We start from the raw sequence: 23,070 nt of genomic DNA on the forward strand, positions 1-23,070 counted from the left end.
TTTGCAGTTGATATGATAGTATACATAAGTGACTCCAAAATTTCTACTAGAGAACTCCTTCAGCTGATACACACCTTCAGCAAAATGGCTGGATAAAGAATTAACTCAAAAAAATCAGTAGCCCTCCTGTATACAAAAGACAAAAGGGCTGAGAAAGAAATTAGGGAAACAACACCCTTTACAATAGACACAAATAACAGAAGGTACCTTGGCGTGACTCAAACCAAGCATGTGAAAGACCTGTATGGAAAAAAAAAAAAAAAAAAAAAAAAAAAAAAAAAAACAACTGCAAGTCTCTGAAGAAAGAAATTGAAGAAGATCTCAGAAGATGGAAAGATCTCCCATGCTCATGGATCAGTAGGATTAACATAGTGAAAATGGCCATCCTACCAAAACCAATCTACAGATTCAGTGCTGTTCTCATCAGAATACCAACAAAATTCTTTACAGAACTTGAAAGAACAATTCTAATTTCATATGGAAAAACAAAACTCCAGAATTGTTAAAACAATCCTAAACAACAACAGATTGTCTGGAGGTATCTCTATCCCTGATCTCAAGCTATACTATAGTCCCTATTCCCCCTATCAATGGACTTGGAAAGGGGCAGGGAGGAGATGAGGGAGGGAAGGTGAGATTGGGAATGAGGAAAGGGGCTACGGCTGGGATACAAAGTAAATAATCTGTGATTAATATAAAAAAATAAAATTGTAAAAAAACAACTTCATAAATACAAAAAAAAGAGAGTGTGCCTTTCTGAAAAGTTTAATTCATGCCAGCAGTGCTGGTATAAGCCTTTAATATCAGAACTCAAGAGATAAAGGAAGGCAGATCTCTGAATTTGAGGCCAGTGTAGTCTACAGAGTGAGTTCCAAGAGAACCAGGGAACCCAGAGGTAACACAGAGAAATGCTGTGTAGAAAAAAACGATGATGATGATGATAATGTCTTAATTAGGGGGTTCTGTTTCTGTGACGAAATACCATGACCAAAAGCAAGTTGGAGAGGAAGGGATTTATTTGGCCTACACTTCCAGATCATAGCCCATCCTTGGATGAACAAAGGACAGGAGCTTAGGCAGGACTGGAACCTGGAGGCAGGAGCTGATGCAGAGGCTTTGGAGGGATGCTGCTTACTGGCTTGCTTTACATGACTTCTTCTGCCTGATTTCTTATAAAATTCTGGGCCACTAGCCCAGGGATAGCAAGCATCAACCACCATGGGCTGGGCCCTCCCCCACTGATCACTAATTAAGAAAGTGCTCTACAGCTAGATCTCATAGAGACATTTCCTCAGCTCAGATTCCTTTCTCTCTGATGAATCCTGCTTGTGTCAAGTTGATACACAAAACTAGTCAGTCCTACTACTGCTAACAATAACAATAATAATAATAAGTAATAAATGAAAAGGTTAATCCTATGAGCATAAGCTATGACCAGAAATATGACCAGAAATAGCAATGAAAACATACAATTCCTCTGTCCTTTGGAAAACTTCACTCAGTACAGTGAGAATTTTAGCATATGTGAAATATAAGTATTTCATTTATTTTTCATTTATGGAACATGTACACTAATAAGTGCATGAAAATGTTAACTAGTTAAAATACTTGACAAATGAAATTAATAGCCAATGACTGGGATTGTTAAACAACATTTAATAATTAATTTTCACTGACTCACACTAGTAACACAAAGATGTAATAAACTGACATCTTTAAGCTACGTCTGATATGTATAAACTTTCTAATACCACTGCTATCATAAAGTGCTAAAACAGTATCAATTGAGAATGTGAATCATAGTCCAGCAATATTTTCCAAACCAGTTAGTACGGGTGGTGCCGCCAGATGTACTGGAGTTTGCATTATGCTATTGCCATGGGACTGCGCTACACGGATGTCTCCAGAAGGATAAATGTTTACCTGAGGTTAGACAATGATATGTGTAAGTGCTCCAGATTCAACTACATACGACATAGATTGTTTCTCTTTATATCATAAACCACTTGTTCTATAGAGTTAACAGTGGTGTTAACAACTGTTCATTAGTCAAAGTGGATTTAATTGTTTTCCCATAATTACAAACAAAAAAAAACACATATCAAGTCAGATTAACATAACGTTATTGTGTGCCACTTAAGATATGAAACTTTGAAGCTTATTGTCACTGTCATGTTTTTTTTTCAAGTTTTAGATGGTATATATTATGTCCTCCTTTTATGTTTATAAGGATTTGTGTCTGTTAGAATTCTATTAATAAAGTAACAGTCATTCCCTCAAATAGCTTTTGAAACTTTTTGGTTCTGACTGAAGTCACAAATACACAATATTCATTTGCTTTGAAAATCAGGAAGTTCAGTGTTTAAAATTTTGGCTTTATTAGATATTAGTCTAATAATGTTTTTATTTCCTTTAAATCATGAAACGTCTAGTTGGTCTCTCAAGTTTGGTTAGCTATTTGAACAAAAAATATTTCTTAAATATAAATTGTATGAAACAAGGTAAAAATTGGTATATTCTAGAAAGCTGTTCCTTGATAACCCTTAGAATCTGACATAAAGATGCTGTCATAGACTGCTCCTTTAAGTTAATGTTTGCTCATCTTTTTATTGGTAAAAATTTTGTTTTGCATTCATTCTTTTCATATGGTTTAATGATTTAATTCAAAACCTACACTACAGTAAGACAGATGGTGTATGTTCTTTCTAGAAAATGACCTTTGGCAAGTAATTAACCTCTCAAAGCCTCAATTTCCTGACATGTAAAATAGAAATTCTAGTTATCCTGCCTCATTGTCAAGAATAATCAAATGAAAGGATGCATCTGTAACATACTCTGCAGTCCCTGGTTAGTAGACACAAAAAAGTGAGCCAAGGTCATGATCCTGACATCAGGTTTGGGTTGTCATTATTAACTTTCCCTTGAAAATCTGTTCATTGACATTAGAGGTTTGAGCTGGGGGGGGGGGGGTTGTTTTGTTCTGTTTAGTTTTTTATTGTTTTGGAGTCCGAATGCAATATTATGACAAGAGTACAGAATCACTGAATTTTTCTTTGGGAACAGATTTTTACTAGAATTAGAAGATTTGTTTGTTTTTCAAATTATAAGGCACATTAAGACTCCTGAGTCTAGAGAGATGGCTCACTGGATAAAGTGCCTGCTGCACAGGTATGAGAACCTGATTCTAGAACCTCAGAACTCATGTGAAAAAGCAAGATGCTTTTTGCTGTGCATCTGTAATCCCAGCACTGGGATAAGCATAGAGGCAGGAGCTCCCTTGGACTTACTGGCCAGCCATCCTAACCGAAACAGAGAGCAGGTTCAGTGAAAACATGTAGAATGACAGAGACAGACACAGACATCCACCTCTAGCCTTTACACACACACACACACACACACACACACACACACACACACACACACACACAGTTATTGACGGATTGGAAAGGTGCACAATGTAACAGCAATAAAAGAGAAGAGGGCATGAGAAAAATCATCAAAAACAATTTTTAAATGTCATAACAAAACTGAATATTTTGTATGCTATTTAGATAGATAGATAGATAGATAGATAGATAGATAGATAGATAGATAGATAGATAGATAGATAGATAGATAAGCTCATCAGAATGGGAAATTTTTAAACCAAAAGATGCAGATTTGATCAAAATGGTGTCCTGAACTCAGATTTAGCCTTTTGTGATTTGCAGTTTGTTCTCATGAGTTCTTTTTTTTACATAGGAATATTTTAATGCTTAGAAATCATTTGGAAATTATCAATTTAGTAATGTTTATTCTTTTCAAAATATCAAAAAATTCTCACAGATTTCACCATTAATAATTCCAATTCTCACTACCTTAGCCTTTCTACAAGAATTTTCTGGTGTTATCCCTTCCACATCCTTGGGAGATGCCATCCCTTTAGCAGATGGGAAAACAGAATCACAGAGAGATGAACTAGCATTGTCTTAGATCACAATACCACCAGAGATAAAAGCATAAATGTTACATAATTCATCAGGCAACTACTCCCACTGTTTCTACCCCCAACTCCTTCGTAATACTCCTGAGGCAAAATGGGTATTTCAGCACTATCTTCCTGATTTGGCTTGGCTTGATATGTTTATTGCACAAAATATACCACTAAGGCCATACTAAAGACGGGTTAAGCCATTAAAAGAACATGACCTGCTTTGGAGTTTAGCTGCCTTTGTCTGTGTTCAACTAAACTGTGAAAATTATAACCACAGTCTGTGTCTGGATTTATAAATAGACTACCCTTCAATATTCTTTTGAGAACTTTTAAGCTCTAGCGTTATATCATGTGTCAGGCTATAGAAAGGAAATACTAGGCCTGACAGTAATTTTATCCATGCACTCATAATACTTTAGCTTTATTAGTAGGTTATAGTATTACTTTGTTGTTTTATCATAGTTCTAGCACAATTACTAATATAACAGTAACCATATTAAGAAGTAATCATTAACCAAATAGCACATCAGTTCTGAATGATTTATTAAGAGCTGAGGACTCTGGTAGCCTGTGAACATGGAGTGTCTCAAGGAAAGATGCAATCGCTGTTCTTAAAGAAGTTGAAATTATGCAAAAAGAAAATGTATATTCAAAATCAGCATATGTTAAATGAAGTTATTGGGCATTCTCAGGTGAAGAAAGGAGAGATCATTTACGCTGGAATAGATAAGTTTTATGGGATGTCTGGGAATTAAGACATGACTGAGTAAAACCCTAAGAGAGGATGTTGTGCTCTGGAAGATGAGTTTAAGCAAAAGTTGAAGAGGTTGCAATGGGCAGAGCAAATAACATCATGGAATTGGAAGGAATTCTCAGAAATTTTGATGTCAACATACACTTAATTTTTAAGCTTCTACATCTTTGGGTGCTTTGGGACATGGGATGAATTGCTTAAATCTTTTTAAACACTTTTATTTTATTTAAGTTATATATTAGTTTATTTACTATATATCCTGAGGGTGCCCCTTTGTTCCCCTCTTCCCAGTCCCTCCTACTTCCCTGCCTCTCCCCTCCCTGCACCCCAGAAAAGGGGAGCACCCCGCCATCTCTCCTCAATACATCAAGTTACATCAGGACTGCTCCCATCTCCATTCCCCAAGCCAGGCAAGGCAGACTCACCAAGGAGAAGCTTCCAAAAGCAGGCAACAGAAACATTCCTCACTCCATTCGCCAGGCACCCCACAGGAAGACCAAGCCGCCTTTGGCCACTCTGTGTGCAGGGGGCCTAGGTGCAAATCATGCCCATGCCCCAGCTGATGTTCCAGTATCTGAAAGCCCCCATGTGACTGCACCAAGTTTTCTCAGCTGGTCCCCCTATGAGGCTTCAGTCTTTTCCAGGTTCCTCCTCATCTCCCCCAACACTTCCCCAGGAACCCCAGAGTCCATACCCCATGCTTGGCTTCAGGTCCCAGCATCTGTTTCCATCTGCTGTTGGCTGGAGCCTCCCAGAAAACAGTCAAGTTAGGTCCCTATCTGAAAGCATAGCAGAGTATCATTATTAATGTCAGGGGCTGGCTCTCCACCATGGGGTGGTTCCCAATCTTTAACAATATACATTGTACCCTAATTTTTCTGTAACTTAAAAATGTAAATGAAATTTCAAACACTTTTTTGGAGAGTTTCTGGGTGTATAATTCAAAGATCCAGTGCTTGTATACCAAGCACACAGCTCTGGCTTCCATCCACAGCTCAGAAACAGTAGCAAAGAGCTCTTCATGGGAAATGTTGAGTATGTTCTAAAGCAGTTAGAATGAAGCTCACACCATTACCTCCCTCAGAATCATCAACCCTCAATCAGTCCTGTTCCACCACACTTTCCCACACAGACCTCCTTTCTCTTGAATTAGGTTAAAGTAAATCCCCTATATTATGTAATGTCATTTTATAATTGTTGATGGAAAGAGTGTCTGGTATTTTTAAATTTCCCATGGTTTAGTCTGCTTGGTACATCCTCATGGGATAGCCACCACTGACTGAAGTTTTCAAGTTCCATAACCTTCCTTTTCATTAGGAGAAAGAAATAGGGTTTGTATATACACATGTAGAATCAAAATTATTTCAGAACTGGTATCATTCCTTTCATTTTTCATATGGTGTTTTTATTAGCTATCATATAATATTTATCATAATTATTATTATACTGAAAAATAGATGAAAATTGACATTTGAAAGAAAACAATATAAGTAATAACTATCTTGAGCAAAAATGTATTTTGTAATTTTTTATCTGAGCAATACTTGTTTGTAAGTTATAATAAAAATGCAAAAAGTAATGCTATATATAATATAAATAGAACAAAAATTAAAACATATGTGATCATCTCAGTAGATGTAGGAAAAGAACTTACAGACTGCTTAAAAAGAAAAAAAAAAACTCAGAAGATGAGGATTAAATGTAACCTTCCAAACCTGGGTGGGAGAAACATCTATGAAAAACTCATTAGCCCCTCACTTGCTGAGGAGAGCCTACAGTGTTTTCCTATTACAGTCACACACAAGACAAGGGTTTTCTCCCTCTACTTAGATACTAGAGGTCACAGGGCATTTTCTTTTTTTATTATTATTAATTTTTATATTAATCACAGGTTATTTACTTTTTATCCCAGCTGTAGCCCCCTCCTTCATTTCCTCCCAACCCCACCCTCCCTCCATTATTTCCTTCCTGCTCTTTTCCAAGTCTACTGCTAAGGGAGGTCCTCCTCTCCTTCCATCTGACCCTAGCTTTTCAGGTATCTTCAGGACTGGCTGCCATGGCCTCCTCTGCGGCCTAGCAAGACTGTTCCTCCCTCCAGGGGGAAGAGGTAAAGGAGCCAGCCATTGAGTTCATGTCAGAAGTAGTTCCTGTTCCCCTTACTAGAGAAACCCACTTGGCTACTGAGCTACCATGGGCTACATCCGAGCAAGGGTTCTAGGTTATATCCATACATGGTCCTTGGTTGGAGAAACAGTCTCATAAAAGACCCCTGTGCCCTGATATATTTTGTCCTTGTGGAGCTCCTATCCTCTCCTGGTCATATTAACTCCCCCTTTTATCGTATGCTTCTCTGCACCCTGCCAAAGGTTTGGTTATGAGTCTCAACATCTGCTTTGATACACTGCTAGGTAGAGTCTTTCAGAAGCCCTCTGCGGTAGGCTCCTGTTCTGTTACTTGTTTTCTCCTACTTCCCATGTCTATCCCATTTGTTTTTCTAAATGAGGATTGATCACCTTACTACTTCAGTTCCTCTTTCTTGTTTATCTTCTTTAGGTGCACATATTTTACTATGTTTATCCTATCTTATAGGTCTATATAAGTGAGTATATACCATGTGTGTCTTTCTGCTCCTGGGATACCTCACTCAGGATGATCTTTTCTAGATCCCACCATTTGCCTGCAAATTTCATGATTTCCTCATTTTTAATTGCTGAATAGTATTCCATTGTGTAAAAGTACCACAATTTCTGTATCCATTCCTCACCTGAGGGACATCTGGGTTGTTTCCAGGTTCTGGCTATTACCAATAAAGCTGCTATGAACATGGTTGAGCAAATGTTCTTGTTGTATACCTGAGCTTCTTTTGTATATATGCCTAGGAGTGGTATAGCTGGATCTTGAGGAAGCAGTATTCCTAATTGTCTGAGAAAGTGCCAGATTGATTTCCAAAGTGGTTGTACAAGTTTACATTCCCACCAGCAATGGAGGAGGGTTCCCCTTTCTCCACAACCTCTCCAGCATGTTTTGTCACTTGAACAAAAAGCACATTAACATTTTCCTTATTGGAAAATTAGTAAAACTTTTAGTATTCATAGATGGCACAAGCATATGCAGAAATCCTAATGAATTCAGTTTAAATTAATAAAAAAAATGTTTGGTAGATTTTCATTATAAAAGCAATGTAATTTTACACACTTTCAAAAAGCATTTATGTTCTTATCAAACATACTTCAAAATAAGAAACCAATGAAATGTATATTTGTGAATAAGAAAGTGTCACATACTTAAAATGGTAGGGTGCCATAAGTTGATCTAATAATTCAGTATGATTTCTACCAGACTCCCCAAAACTTTGTTGTAGAAACAAAAAGTTAATGGTAAAGTAATCCTAAATTTAAGGACTTAAAAATAAAAAAAAAATGTTATTTCTTTTGTTATTTGAGTTTATATTTTAAAGACAGTCCTTTACTTTTTAATTATTCTTCTTATTACTACTATTATTATTGTTATTATTATTAATTACAATTTATTCACTTGGTATCCCAGCTGTAGCCCCTGTCTCCTCTCCTCCTGATCCCATTCTCCTGGCCTTTTCCCCTCCATGTCCCTCCCCTAGTCCACTGATAATGGAGGTCCTCCCTCACTACTATCTGACCCTAGCCTATCAGGTCTAAAGACAGTCTTTAAAAGACAAAGTAGACAGTTATACTTCTTGCTTTCAATACTTGCTGCATGGTACATTAATCACACTTACCAAAACAGTGTGGTGGTAGCATGAGGACTAACATCTCGCTCAGTGGAATAGAATCTAAGTTCAGTTGAGAAAAAAGATATATAAATTGAGCCAGAGGAAGGGGAGGGAGGGAGAGAGGGAGGGAGGGAGGAAGCAAGGGGTGGGGGCTAGTGACAGATCCTGGCCATTTGTAGTTGAAGAGCTATCTATCCAGCTCATTAGACCATTGTATCAGTAGCTTTCTAATTGATGTGAGAAAATACCTAGCAAAAACAACTTCTGGGAAAATCTTATTTTGTTCACAGAGGATATAGTCTATGCTGGCAGGGAAGTCAAGGCAGCAAGACCCTGAGGTCATCTTATGTCTGTAGTCAAGAAAGCAGTAATCAATGAGTGCTGGTCCTCTGCCAGCTTCCTCTTTTTTATGCAATCTACCACCCAAAATCAGGAGACGGTACCACCTGCTTTTAGGGTGGGTCTTTGCACCTCAGTGACTTAATCAAGATAACCCTTCACCAGCATGGCCAAAGTCTTGTTTTCTGTATCCTTCTGGTTAGAGTATCATAGTCTATACTACCCCTAAAATTTTTTAATGCAGTGTCCAATAAATGTTTGAAAAAGTATTCAACATCCTTAGTCATCAGGAGAAGTGAAAACTAAATCTACATTGATATTTCACCTCACTCCAGTCAGGATGGCTATCAACAAGAAAAAACATAGCAATAAATACTGACATGATACATTACTCGTGGGAATGTAAACCAGGGGAGCCTGTATGAAATAGACTTGCTCACAAAAACTGAAAATAAAACTACTATATAACTCTAACATATCAGTCTTGGCTGGCATATATTCAAAGGATTCTAGGTAAGCATACCACAGAGATGTTTGCACATCAGCATCTATTTAAAGCTGTCCTCGTCACAGTAACCAAGTTAGGGAGCCAACCTAGTGGTCCATCAACAGATGCACAGGTACAGAGAATGTGATAGATACACACAATTGAATTTCATTTAGCTATAAAATCACTGAATGAAATAACAATTTCAGAAAATGGGTAGAACTACAGAAATTTTTTTCAAAATTGCAGAAACTACATGTAAATCAAATATGCATGTGTATATGTGTGTTTGTGTATGTAAACATAAAAGTAGGTAGAATGCTATAACAGGAGTAGTCTAATGGAGAAATAGGGAACAAGAGAGGGTGATAAATATATATATATATATTTACATACATATATATATGTATATATATACATATATATATGTATATATATATACACATATGTATGTATGTATGAATGATTTGAAGAGAGAAGGGAAGTCAGAAAGAAAGAGTGTGAGAGCAAGAGTAGGTGAGGGCTCTGGATTTGGGGGTCACCTAAGAACAAAGTACATATATATGAAATTTTCCCAGTGAAATATATTTCTTTGTATATTTGAAATAATATAAAAGAGAAATCCTGAGTAGCACTAGGTTTTCTGAATAGATTGAACTCATAAAATAATTGACAAAGAAACTCTAATGCCAAGTGTGTTACAGTGAGTTTTGTCAACCACTTAAGAAAGATGAATAGCAGGTGTAACATTTTTAGGAAATAGGGTAGGAAATATTTGCCAACTCATTTAATAGTATAGTTTTATGTTAGTATGAAAATCACTCAAAGGCATAACAAAAACAGAAACTACACGCTGATACACCTCATAGCCTCCAAATCTTTCAACCCGAACTAAAAAGCACAGCCGACAATATGTAAGACTTAAAAAACATTTTTGGAGTGCTTTAGCATTTGAAAATCAGTGTTGTTCCACACTGTGATACAGAAAGGGGCTAGAAAAGTATGCAGGAAACGAATATAAGAAAATTACAGGATAACCGTACCACAGTTCATGGGCCCAAAGAAGCTTGAATCTCACTCAGAACCTGTTTTGTTGCTTGATCAAACTGATTAAGAATGGCTAGGTGAACACTCACAGCTGTCATCATTAATGTTAGTCTCAATGGCTTTTCTGTAAGAACAAGAAAAGGATGTGCTCCCTCAAGATCCAGCTATACCACTCCTAGGCATATACCCAAAAGATGCCCCACCATTCAATAATGACATTTGCTCAACTATGTTCATAGTAACTTCATTTGTAATAGCCAGAATCTGGAAACAACCCAGATGTCCCTCAATGGAGGAATGGATACAAAAGTTGTAGTACATTTCCACAATGGAATAGTACTCAGCAATTAAAAACAAGGAAATCATGAAATTTGCACTCAATGGTGGGATCTAGAAAAGATCATCCTGAGTGAAGTATCCCAGAAGCAGAAAGACACACATGGTATATACTTACTTAGAAGTGGATATTAGACAGATAATATAGGATAAATATACTAGAATCTATAGTCCTAAAGTCTAAACAACAAGGAGGACACTAGCGAAAATATCTTTGATTAGAACTTTTTACTTTTGATTCCTCAACTTCATATAGTTCTGGAAATGCATATTAAATAGCTATTTGTATAGTGGATAGGTGTGTGTATATATATATATACTTTCTACTGGTTTCTGGATATTATCCCAGTGAGTGAAGCTTCTCAGTTTGATGTAACTGGGAAAATTACTTTTTTTCTTTAAAAACGTGGACACAGTCATCATCAGTCCTTTAGCTTTTCCAGTCACAGCTTCCAGATACACTCTCTTGGCAGTGAAATGCTGAACAGTTTCATAAATCTGCCTTTTGCTGCAGTATTCATATTATTACAAGCCACAAGAATGAGAACATGTTAAACTTAGAGAAACCAGAGGCAGAACACTGATCTGAGTCTGTGGATGATTCAGTATCATTTGTTGGTGTTACTGATTTGCATTTTACTCCCACTGGTAGCTAGAGTCAGTATGATTTATTCGTTCATTCTAATACTTTAATTCCAGTGAGCTCTCTGTTTTCTAATAAAATAGATATAATGTGCCTTTATTTTGCTCAAAGAACTTAAAGAATATTGGTACCCTGTCTTATCAATAGATGGTAGCTAGAGATTGCTGTTGGTAGCTGAAGTGAAGAGGTCAAGTGACTTGGTCATTGAAATAGTAGAGCAAGATTTGAGCAAAAGTTTGAGACTTTTGATGTCTGTCTTCACATAATAGTCATTTATGGAGTTCTGTACTTTTGAATTCCTTTCTCATGAGGGAAAAAAAATAGAAGAACCAAAACAAGGTGCTTCTCTCAGGCACAGCACTTGAGAGAAAACCTCAGTTAGGTGCCAGTTGTCCATAACTCGCATACCTGCTAGTCTTTCTTACAAAGGGCTGGATTTTATATTTTTTAGCATTAGCAACCTTTAGTTGCTAATGCTAAAAAATATATTTAGTTTATCCATTACCATTTTTAGTAGCTCAAAAATCCTTATAGTGAAAGTAATGTTGTTATCTGTTATGCAATCAATTTATACTATCTGTAGTGGGTCACAAAGAAAGTGACTAGAGGAAAAAGGCTTTCTTAGAAGTCTTTAAATCATTCCTGGCACTGGTACCTATACTAAAAGAAAATGGAATCTGGAATTTCAAAATCGGTATTCTACTCACTCTTCTGTGTGTATGGAGACTTACTCAATATTTGTAAATTAATATGTACTGCATTTACATCCTATGGAGACACATTCCTGTATGTCTTTATGTTTAAGTTCTTGAGATGTTTATATTTATGTTTTTTGAGGGTAACTTCAAATTCTTTAGTCAGTTTTTACTTCATAGACATTCTTATGAACAGCTTTAAAAAACACTTTCTGGTTTATTTATGCCAACAAAGGAGGGAATGGCGGCAAGATTACATTCTTCCTTCTGTCACCTGAGAAATATTTCCACATTCCATACATAGTACTTGATCAGACAAGTTGCTGCAAATTTTTGCCATGTTAAAGACATTCTAAGAATCAATTGCTTTTTCAATTTTTATTTCAATTTTTCTATTTTTAAATTCTGCCACAGATTTTACCAGTAAGAATGTAAGAAATATTTGGCAGGTTAATAGTCTGCAGACCATTGAAAGACATGAAAAGACATACATGAACTTAGACTCTGCTTGAAATTGTTCTGTTTCTCAGTATACACACTGGTGACATGCACAACCATCGCAAATGTACATGCAAGTCACCACTATGGTTTGAAATCTAAGGAACAGTAGTATTAAGACTGCTCACCAGGTAGTATTCTAGAATTACAATAGTCTTTTTTTTTATTCAATTTGCCAGCCCTCTGCCAAACAGAATGTTCTTTGGAACAAGACAAAAAGATTTTTTTGACACTCCATCAGGTCCTGAAAGTTGCTGCATGTTTGTGTTTGCCTTTCATACTGCCGTGACTTTCTTACATGATACCGCCTTAAATCTGTAATTACGTTTCTTTGACTTGGCTCTCACTTGTTACTTCATCTTTCTCACCCTGTGCTCTAGCTGGGGCCTAACCCTCCTGCCTGCATTATGAACTTGCACATTTGTCATCCTTGGTATCTCTTCTCTGCCCTTCTGGGTTGGTGTCTGGGTTCTAGGATTCTGTGTCTTCTTTCTTGCTTTCTTCTTTAAGTAACTTCCAGAGTTTTGAATATATAATTCAAACTTGAACATCACATCTTTTCACCACTTATACAATATAACTCTCTTTTCCTGATGATTCTATTTCGAACTGAGTCTACAATGAGACAAATCAATTTACCTTTGTAGACTTTTTCTCATGGAAGATATTAAATTTATTTTACCTTGGTGTTCTGAAATCTCTTAAGATAACTGAGAATATACCACTTTCATTTACTGTGATCTGTTCTTAAAGTTTATTTTAACCTGAAGAGTCTCTCCTTTCATCCCTGAACAATATTCCACAAGATTATTTTTAAGTGCCCCACCCCCTTTTAAGCCTGATAGTTCTTCCTGGTTTCCTAATTGCCTGAGCTTGTATCTCATAGTCCTATTAATATTTTTCTTAATATTTTTAAATCCTTAAAGTTTTGATGTGTGCTCTTAAAAATGCCTTCAATTTTATTTCAAGTCCCATTTTATCATTATATTTGAAATATTATGTGTAGCCATCATGCATAGTTGTACAACCAAGGACTCTTAACTTAGTAAGTATTTTTTTAATCTCTAAAAGAGCTTTTTATTTGTGGAGCTCTTTTTTTATACCATCCTTATTTTATATATTTTTCTACCTTAAGTAACTTGAATGCACTTTATAGCATTTGATTTGAATATGAGTGTATTACAGTATCTGAGCTTCAGAAACTTCTTACCTGATATTTTAAACCTGTGAAACTTCTACATTACCTAAAATATTCACTGCAGTAGCTTTATAGAAGTTAAGTACAAGCTGCTTAAGTACCATATAGAGGGGTACAGTATGTTTCCTTTACTGAGATTATTCTAATTTTGATATTTTTGAAGTTTACAGAATATTTCATCAGGATATTTTCTATGGAGTTCTTGGCATCTCTTCCCCATGTAACTTTAGTGACTTAGTAAATGTGCCATGGATCATGTGCTCCTGTCACCCCTGGAAACAGCCTTCCTTGCTTACCTTCATGTCGCCCCATGTCATCGCTTTACCTTATCTTCCATGTCAGTGAGTGTTCACCTAACAGCTGAAGAAGGAAGAAGCTATTTAGATGCCTGGATAAGTGTCTTAGACAGCGACTTTTCTTCTTTTTGTAAATATCTGAGAATTTGAAAGAAGTTTTTATTTTAAAATGAGTAATAGGTTCAAATATGGCAACGTTTCCTGGGTTTAAAAAAGATTGAATTCAAAAATCTTCCATGCCCTTATTTTTTTTTCTGTTCAGTAAAGATGAGCTATTTTTTTTTACCTTTTTTCTTTTTTATTATTATTATCATTTCTTACAATTTATTCAGTTTGTATCCCAGCTATGGCCCCCTCCCTCCTCTCTTCCCGATCCCACTCTCCCTCCCTCTTCTTCCCCTATGCTCTAGTCCACTTATACGGGAGGTCCTCCTCCCATTCTTTTTTTTTAATTCTTTATTTGTTTTAACTTTTATTAATTACACTTTATTCACTTTGTATCCCCCCATAAGCCCCTCCCTCCTCCCTTCCCAAACCCACTCTCGCTCCCCCTTCTTCATGCATGCCCCTCACCAAGTCCACTGATAGAGGAGGTCCTCCTCTCCTTCCTTCTGATCTTAGTCTATCAGATCTCATCAGGAGTGGCTGCATTGTCATCTTCTGTGGCCTGGTAAGGCTGCTCCTTCCTGAGGGGGAGGTGATCAAAAGAGCAGGCCAATCAGATTATATCAGAGGCATAATGTAACCCACTTGGACACTAAACTGCTATGGGCTACATCTATGCAGGGGTTCTAGGTTATCTCCATGCATAGTCCTTGGTTGGAGTATGAGTCTCTGGGAAGACCCTTGTGTTCAAATTTTCTGGTTCTGTTGCTCTCCTTGTGGAGTTCTTGTCCTCTCCAGATCTTACTATTTCCCACTTCTAACATAAGATTCCATTTACCCTGCCCAACAGTTGGCCATAACTCTCAGCATCTGCTTTGATAGTCTGCAGGGCAGAGCCTTTCAGAGGCCCTCTTAATTCTTTATTAATTATACTTTATTCACTTTGTATCCCCCCTGTGGTTCCCTCCCTTCTCCCATCCCAATCCCTCCCTTCCTCCACCCTCTGCATCCATGCCCTTATAATAAGCGGTAAATTAACACACTTTTTGGATAGTTCTGTCATTCTTAAACAATGAACTTTGCTCTATAGGTTTTGATTTATATTCTTGAAAATTAATTTGATTATAGTTCATAATAGTAATAGAATGGAATGAATCCAAATACACATGGTGGAAAAGTAATTATTGGTACCCAGAGGTTTTGAAAAACAAAGCATGGCTTTTATAAGACAAAAGATTGTTTTTCGGAAGAGACTGTATAAAATAAATGTCCTGCTGATTTGTATCTGTCAAAACATTTGTGGACTTGGAAAAGGGTAGGGAGGAGATGAGGGAGTGAGGGTGGGACTGGGAGGGAATGAGGGAGAGGGCTACAGCTGGAAACAAAGTTAATAAATTGTAACTAATATTTAAAAAATAAAATTAAAAAACATCTCAAGAAAGTTGGTCAAAACCTTGAGGTCCTTTTGTCTATGGTCTTTGCTTACTGCTTCATTGTTTAGAACGTGAGACACAGAGAAAGAGGCATGACCACTGAGCAATCTCTCTTTTCATTCCAGCTGGAATAACAAAATATGAAGTCTGGAATTAAGCCAAGTTATACTTACCCGGAAAATGAGTTTAAATGTGGATTTACGTGTAGTAAACTAATTTGGTACAAGATCATGAGTTGCAGAAATAAACAAGACTAGCAAGTGAGAGCTTCATGAACGGTGACCATATCGAGTATTCTCCACTTGGAGTATCTTAACAGCGTCTCAGTAATGCTTTGATTTGGTTTGAAGCTTTTGTGAGTAACAGATTTTAGTGCAAGTTACTACAGTTCTTTCTGAATAATATAGGTCATAAAGAGTTCATTTGTAGGTGTGGCAGCTGTACTGCTTTGGAAGACTGTCTTTAATAGATCCATTTCATTAATTGTCATGAATTTTTTTATTAACAAAACCAGTACATCCGGTTTAACCAGCTAAAAACTTCTCATAATTGTTATCTTTATTGTCAGAAAGAATATTGTGAAAATAGGGAATTACTGCCAGTGCTTTAACTCTTGACTAAACATAGAAATGGCACTATCCTGAACAACAACTTAGGGGCATATTACCAAGTTGACATAGACTGTTTGAGTTGTGCAATCCCATTAACTTTAAAGCTCCATACTTTAGTTTCAGTGTCTTACAGGTAGGAGTAATGCCAGAGTCGGCTAGGTGCTCTGAGTTAATGTGATTAATGTCAAGTAGCAGGATGTTCATTCTTTCTTCCATAAGCCTTAGTCCTTAGGTATTTTAGGCTCAATGGCCTTCTAAGGGCTTGCCTCTCAGAAAACAGTATTAAGAAACAGCAGTAATGGCTTGGAAAATAAATGGTAGCATGTACATTCTATTTACCAATGAAAGGAAATTTTCATCTCATGGTCTTTATTATGAAACCATGCTTTCAATATTAAAATGTGTTCTTTAACTTTAAGAAGTTTCATAGGCTTTCTTACAGTATGATTGTGTTTTCTTCAGTGCACTAAAGTGATAAGAGCTTGCCTCTTGGTAGGCAATTAGTAGACCAATTGTCTTAACTCAAATAGTTTACGTGAAAAGAAAATAGTTGGTGGCTTCCTCTAGATCCCACAATTCATCATCTTTTTTAATGGAAATAATGACCACATTTGAAGATTGTTGTACACATTACATATAATAAATATAAGTGTCCAATTTTTTTTTTACTACTTGCAGATTTAGAATCATACTCAGAAAAGTAGAACTGTGTTAGACAAAGTGACATGGTCTGTTAGTGGTGCAAATGATTTAGAATCAGAGCAATGTTCTTTACTTGTACAAAATAACCCTAAAATTACTGAAATTATCTTGGCTATTTAATGTTACCTATTTGTTCACACTGTTTCATATTTCTATTTTATTTTTCTGGACTCAAAATTCAAATTTGGAGTTTTTTATCTGGCCAAGATCCTAGATATTTTAAGAGTTTGTGACATGCACAATCTTATTTCAGAGGGATACAATCCTCAACCTCCTGAGGTTTGCCAACTGCCATTTATCAGAATCTGCAATGTATTAGTCTAGATAGCCATGACGTATAGTAAACTATGTGGGATATTCTCACAGTATGTCATCCAGCTGCCCCAAGAGCAATGTCTGGTTGCCCATGAAAGCAGATCCTTGTGACTGTTGCCTTGCTCCACTCATGACCCATGTGCCCCTGACCTGAACTGTGGCCATGATTACAGATCCCTTCCTTCAGCTGGATTACAGGCTTCAGCATGCTCCACTCCACAACTTTGGTCTTCTCTAAGGCCACCCTTCTTTTTAGTCTTGGAGTAGATCCTCAGCATTCACTATCAGTGTTCCAGGTAGTCCATCACAGCAAGGAGAATGATAATGGTAGCTGACATTCATGTGGCACTCTATTTTGGCAGACTTGTATCATATCCCTAATGTAATTTTCTTCCCATAACTAAATGAAATAAGCAGTACCAGCACTCAGGAGGCAGAGGCAGTCGGATTTCTGAGTTGGAGGCCAGCCTGGTCTACAGAGCAAGTTCTAGCACAGCCAGGGCTAGAAGAGAGAAACCTTGTTTTGAAAAAACAAAATAATAATAATAATAATAATAATAATAATAATAATAAATTTTATTTATTATTATTACTTGTCTTACAATTATTAAACAATCCAAATTTCAATCTAACATTCTGCCCCAAATCATATAGATTTTAAATGGAAGAACCAAGGTTTTGACTACAAAACGCATTCCTTTCATTTCTCAGTATTTTCTGCCCCTTTGCATTTAACTGATAACAGAAGTGTGTTCTAAATTTCTTCAGGCAGGGACCCTTTCCTTCAGCGTATGCTACCATATTATCATCTCCTACAATGTGATATAGTGAAAACGTATATTATTATTATTATTTATGATTTTTTTCACTTTGTATCCCAGTTGTAACCCCCTCCCTCACCTCCCCCTCTTCCTCTCTCTCCCCTAGTCCACCGATAGGGGAAATCCTCCTTGCCTACTGTCTGTCACCAGCCTATCAGGTCCCAATCAGGACTGCCTGGATCCTCTTCCTCTGTGGGCTGATTACATCACTCCACCATGGGGAAGTGATCAAAGAGCAGGCAACCGAGTTCATGTCAGAGACTACCCCTGCACCCCTTTTAAAAAGTTTTTGTTACTTCATGAAAAATCCACAAATTCTACAAAATTTTGTTTCATTATGATATCAATAAATTATTAATAGCTCAGACTTTGTGTTTACCAAATTAAATTTACTTTATTTCTGTGTATTTTTCAGTAGAATAAATTCATTACTTGTACTATTCTTACTTGATGTATCTCACTGTAAACTACAGAAACTAAGACATTGTTAAGAATCTTTGCCTCATAAAGAACATGTAGAAGAAACTCGGTATCTTCTATATGTTAACATTGGTAGTTTATTTGTGAACTTATACCTGTTACAAGAACAAACAGTAAAATGTATACAGTTTTTGGCTCTTTACCAATCAAACTAAATTCCTGTTATATTGTTTCCATATTCAACCTATCAAATAACAGATACTTTCTTCAATAGTAAGCAAGATTATATACACATTTCACAACCTAAATGTGTTACTAGATAGCATCTTCGGAGAGTTTATTTTCCAAATGAAAAACAAATTATAGTCGAGGACCGTTTTCATACTGGATCATGGCTTAGCTCAAAACAAAACAATTGTAGGACCTCAGCAAGAAGCAAAACAAACAAACATATTATAGTTGGATTTCTCACACAAAGGAAATTAGGTTTTGCTTACTGAAATGACCTTACTTTTTTTTTTTTTTTTGCTAAATAAGATATTATAAGGTCAAACAATCTGCCTAAAATAACTTTAAATTCTCTGTTACATTTAAATTAAATTTGTCTTTTATATTGACTTGTTGTTTTGAAGAGATATAGAGTAGTTGTATTTTTCACTCCTGAATATAAATTCCTTGGAGCAAATAATTACAATGGTAGAGATAGTAAAGGGCAAAAAAAAAAAAAAAAAAAACAAAAAAAAAAAAAAAAACCTCCACAGTGTAGGATCATGCCTTTTCTAATACCAGAAAACTTTAGCTCATTCTAACATTTTCTCTCTAAAGAATATAAAATCATTCAAAAAACAATGATATTTGAAATTTTGAGTGGATAATTTTCCAGTAATTTTAGTACTTTTTGAAAATTGTAATTTTGAAAAAGGCAAAAAAAAGGTTGTAACTAATAACTTTTTTGCTTTTGCATAACATTTTAATATATTTATAAATTAATGAATTTATTTTATTTATATGCTATTTATGCAGACAATGCATAATCTTTAGAAGGAAGATTCATCCTGAAAGTATAAAATTTGAAATAAAACTGTTTAAACTCAAGGAATTTGTTGTGGAGCCTTGAGTGTAGAGTAGAACACTGGTGAGAAAAGGCCACCTGCTCTGGGTGCATTGCCCAGTGGGTCTTTCCTAAAGCTGGGTAAACTTTATTCTTACATTCTGCACGAGGATCCATATTCTCTCTGTCCTTAGCCATAGCTCCTAGCACAGTACTGGTCACTAAATAGGTAAGCATGTATGCTGTAGAGAATTCCAAGTCCTCAACCAGGCCTATTGTTCCCTACATTGACTTCTCAGCAGCTAGAAGATGGGATTTTTTCTTGGGCTAAGAGAAATGAGGGTGCTTCTGTTTTTAACAAGTACTTCCCCTGACTACTTCCTAAGTCTCTAAAGCAATGGCTCTCAACCCTCCTAATGCTGCAGCCGTTAGTCCCATTCCTCATGTTGTGGTGGACCCCCACAATGAAATTATTTTGTTACTACTTCATGAGGGTAATTTTGTTACATATGGATTGTAATGGAAATAACTGATATGTAACCCCAAAGGGGTCAAGACCCATAGGTTGAGAACCACTGGTCCTAAGTATCTTAGAACTAGCTAAATTTGTAAGGCCTTGAAAGTTAAATGTTGTCAGCAACAGGTTTCTCACACCTCTATGACAATATGCATGACTTATTCTAGTTTGAATATCCTGTTTTTCCTTATTTGATGAATTCTTACTTTTTCACCCTCAGCCAAGACATCATGTCTTCCTTAAAGTTCTCTGTAATCCCCTGTTTAATCTGGGTTAGGTACTCCTACTATTTTTGAAATTTCTGGAGCCAGTTCCTGAGAGAAAACATACTAAAGAGGGTTTAGAACCAAATCACTAAGAGCATCGTGCCATATTTTCCAGTTTCAAAACTCAACTTGATGGTAAAATATCCTTGAAACAGTTTTTGCTGTCTTTGCACATATGTGTAATTATGACTCATAGCCTGGGGAAAAAAGCATTTTTAATTTCCTGTTAAGGTGTTCATCTATTTCAGTAGCCAGATACTCGGTTCATGTTTTTCCATGTACATGGTTAATTGGTTGCTTGTGCAACCTTATCATATTCTGAACTTATTCCCGCTGGCTTTCGTGGCTATTTTAGATTGAAGCCCTAAACAGGTACCTGCTGGCCTGCCTTTAGTTCTTACTGGACCTTCATCAATATACTACATTTGAGAAGTAAATAAAACACGTTTATATTTTTAAATGTTTAGAGATAAAATCATTGTAGATATGCCTTTAAGAAGCACAAACCAAAAATGTTTGTTGTAAAGTATTTATATCGTATTCCTTTCCAAACTTTGATTCATGATTCCTTGTTTTATTAATGTACATAATACCATTAAATAATTCTTTGATGGAGTGTTAGGGAAAATTCACATCACACGGGCTTTCAATGACATCTTTAAAATTAACTATGCACTTTTCTTCCATGTACAATCCATATCAAGTAAAGCTATACATATAGATGTGTTCCACTCAGCTACCATGAAATAAAACAAACAGATCATGATTGCTAAGTCTGCTGTTGTCTCTTCAAATCCAGTACATTTGAAATCACAATTTATTCATTATAAATCCCTGATTGAAGACCCTCCCTCAACTCCCCCAGTCCCACCCTCCCTTCCTCTTCCCCTCATCCCCTCCCCCAGTCCACTGAAAGGGGGTGTTCTCCACTATTACCATCTGCCCATACCCTCTTAAGTCTCATCAGGACTGCCTGGATCCTCTTCCTCAGTGGCCCCGCAAGGCTGCATCATGAGGGACAAGTGACAGAGAGCAGTCAACTGATTTCATGATAGAGGCAGCCCCTGATCCCCTCACTCAGAGATCCACATGGAGACTGAGCTGCCAATCAGCCACATCTGAGCAAAGGGTCTAGGTCCTCTCTATGCATGGTCCTCCTTTGGTACATCAGTCTCTGCAGGGCCTCCTGGGCTCAGAACTTTTAGTTTTGTTGGTCTCCTTTTGGGCTCATGTGTCTTTAATGCCCCTCTAATCCTACCCCTCTCTTCCTCCATAAGACTCCCTGCACTCTGCCCAAAGTTTGGTCCTGAGTCTCAGCATCTGCTTCAATCCCCTGTTGGGTGAATGGATGAAACTAAAAGAAATCATCCTGAGTGAGGTGACCCAGAAACAGAAAGACAGGCATGGTATACATTCACTAATAAGTGGATATTAGCTGTATAATATAGGACAGCCATCTACAGAGCTAAAGAAGCTCAACACTAAGGAGGACCCTAGGGAGGATGTTTAAATCTCAACCAGAATGTCAAACAGGCTAGACACCAGAAGTGGTAGAAGAGAGGAAACAGGATTTTTTTTTCATTCTGAAATGTAAACTGTTTATTCTAACTCAGTTGTAGTCCTTAATTTGTTTGTTCGTTCGTTCATTCATTCATTCATTCATCCATTCATTCATTCATTTTATATGGATGTTTTTGTTGCTTGTATGTCTGTACACTATGAGCATGCCTGGTGCTGGCATAGGCCAGAAAAAGGAGTCAGATCCCCTGGAACTGAAGTTATAGATGATTGTGAACCACCAAGTGGGTGCTGGACATCAAACTTAAGTCTTCTACAAGAACAAGTGTCCAGCCATCTCTCCAGACCCATTTTTAACCCTTTTGATGTAGGGTATAGCTTTTTAAATTTTTATTTCTATTTTTATTGGTGTTCTTTCCTTATGTCTGTGTGAGAATGTTGAATCCTGGAGTTCCAAGACAGTTGTGAGTGGTTGCATGGGTGCTAGGAATTGAACCTGGGTCCTCTGGAAGAGGAGTCAGTGCTCTTAACCTCTGAGCCATCTCTCCAGCTCCTGGTAAGGTATATCTTGGAAGATAATGTTTTGAGTTAGCAGCTCTTATTTAATACTTAGAAAAATAATTTTTGACTTCCTACAGTTAGACTATTAAAATTCACGACAGTATTTGGTAACTGTACTAAATTTTCTTTAAAATCTGTAATTCTGAAATGAGTATATGTTTAAAGAAATCAGTCACATTTCTAAAAAATACCTGCTCAATTGCCAAGTTGTCTAATAATATTTAAATTGATAAATAAAAAATTTAATTCTTTGTGCCTAGCCAACTAGAGTCATTAAAATAAGGGGACACAAAATTCAGAGGGTAATTTAGATATAAAAATGTAAAACTCAGCCTTTGCCATTTTGAATAAAAACAGAGTCTAGTGTCTCCCAACATTACAGAGTATGTTGTAATTCCATACAAACCGTACGACAGTTTCTTATGAGAACAGCTGTATAGCATTTTTCAACAAGCCTGGTCTGGTGTTCAGTCAACTGAAATTACCTGGCTGTTTTATACTTTTAAACTGACATTCTACCAAAAAGAAAAGTTGGGTGCTTTTTCCCCCCTCTTAGGTTGTTTTTATCATTGTTTATAATTTAAATGTTCATCTTTTATTTTCTCATGTGGTCTTTTTCTGAACAAGGTACTAAAAATGAAAATATCCAAATACCTTTACACCTACAAACTATATTGTTGAACAAATTATTTATGGAGGGGAAGGAAAGATAAAGTTGCTTTTAAGAGTCCTTTAA

General features: G+C 36.5%; 1 protein-coding gene across 6 annotated transcripts in view; it reads left to right on the top strand.

Annotated features, from left to right (window-relative positions):
• Mipol1 (mirror-image polydactyly 1) overlaps positions 1–23,070 on the top strand; it is a 321,451-nt gene that overhangs the window by 237,481 nt on the left and 60,900 nt on the right. Inside the window, exon 10 of one of the 6 annotated variants that reach the window (XM_055608721.1) lies at positions 13,882–13,963. The exons of the other annotated variants lie outside the window; for them this stretch is intronic. Coding sequence (XP_055464696.1) covers positions 13,882–13,942 — 61 coding nt within the window. The 3' untranslated portion in view covers positions 13,943–13,963. Of the gene's footprint in view, positions 1–13,881; positions 13,964–23,070 lie in introns of those variants that run through there. 6 annotated transcript variants of the gene reach the window in all.

The sequence above is a fragment of the Psammomys obesus genome, unplaced genomic scaffold (genome assembly GCF_907164565.1).
Source record: "Psammomys obesus unplaced genomic scaffold, mPsaObe1.curated_primary_1811, whole genome shotgun sequence".
Lineage (NCBI taxonomy): Eukaryota > Metazoa > Chordata > Mammalia > Rodentia > Muridae > Psammomys > Psammomys obesus.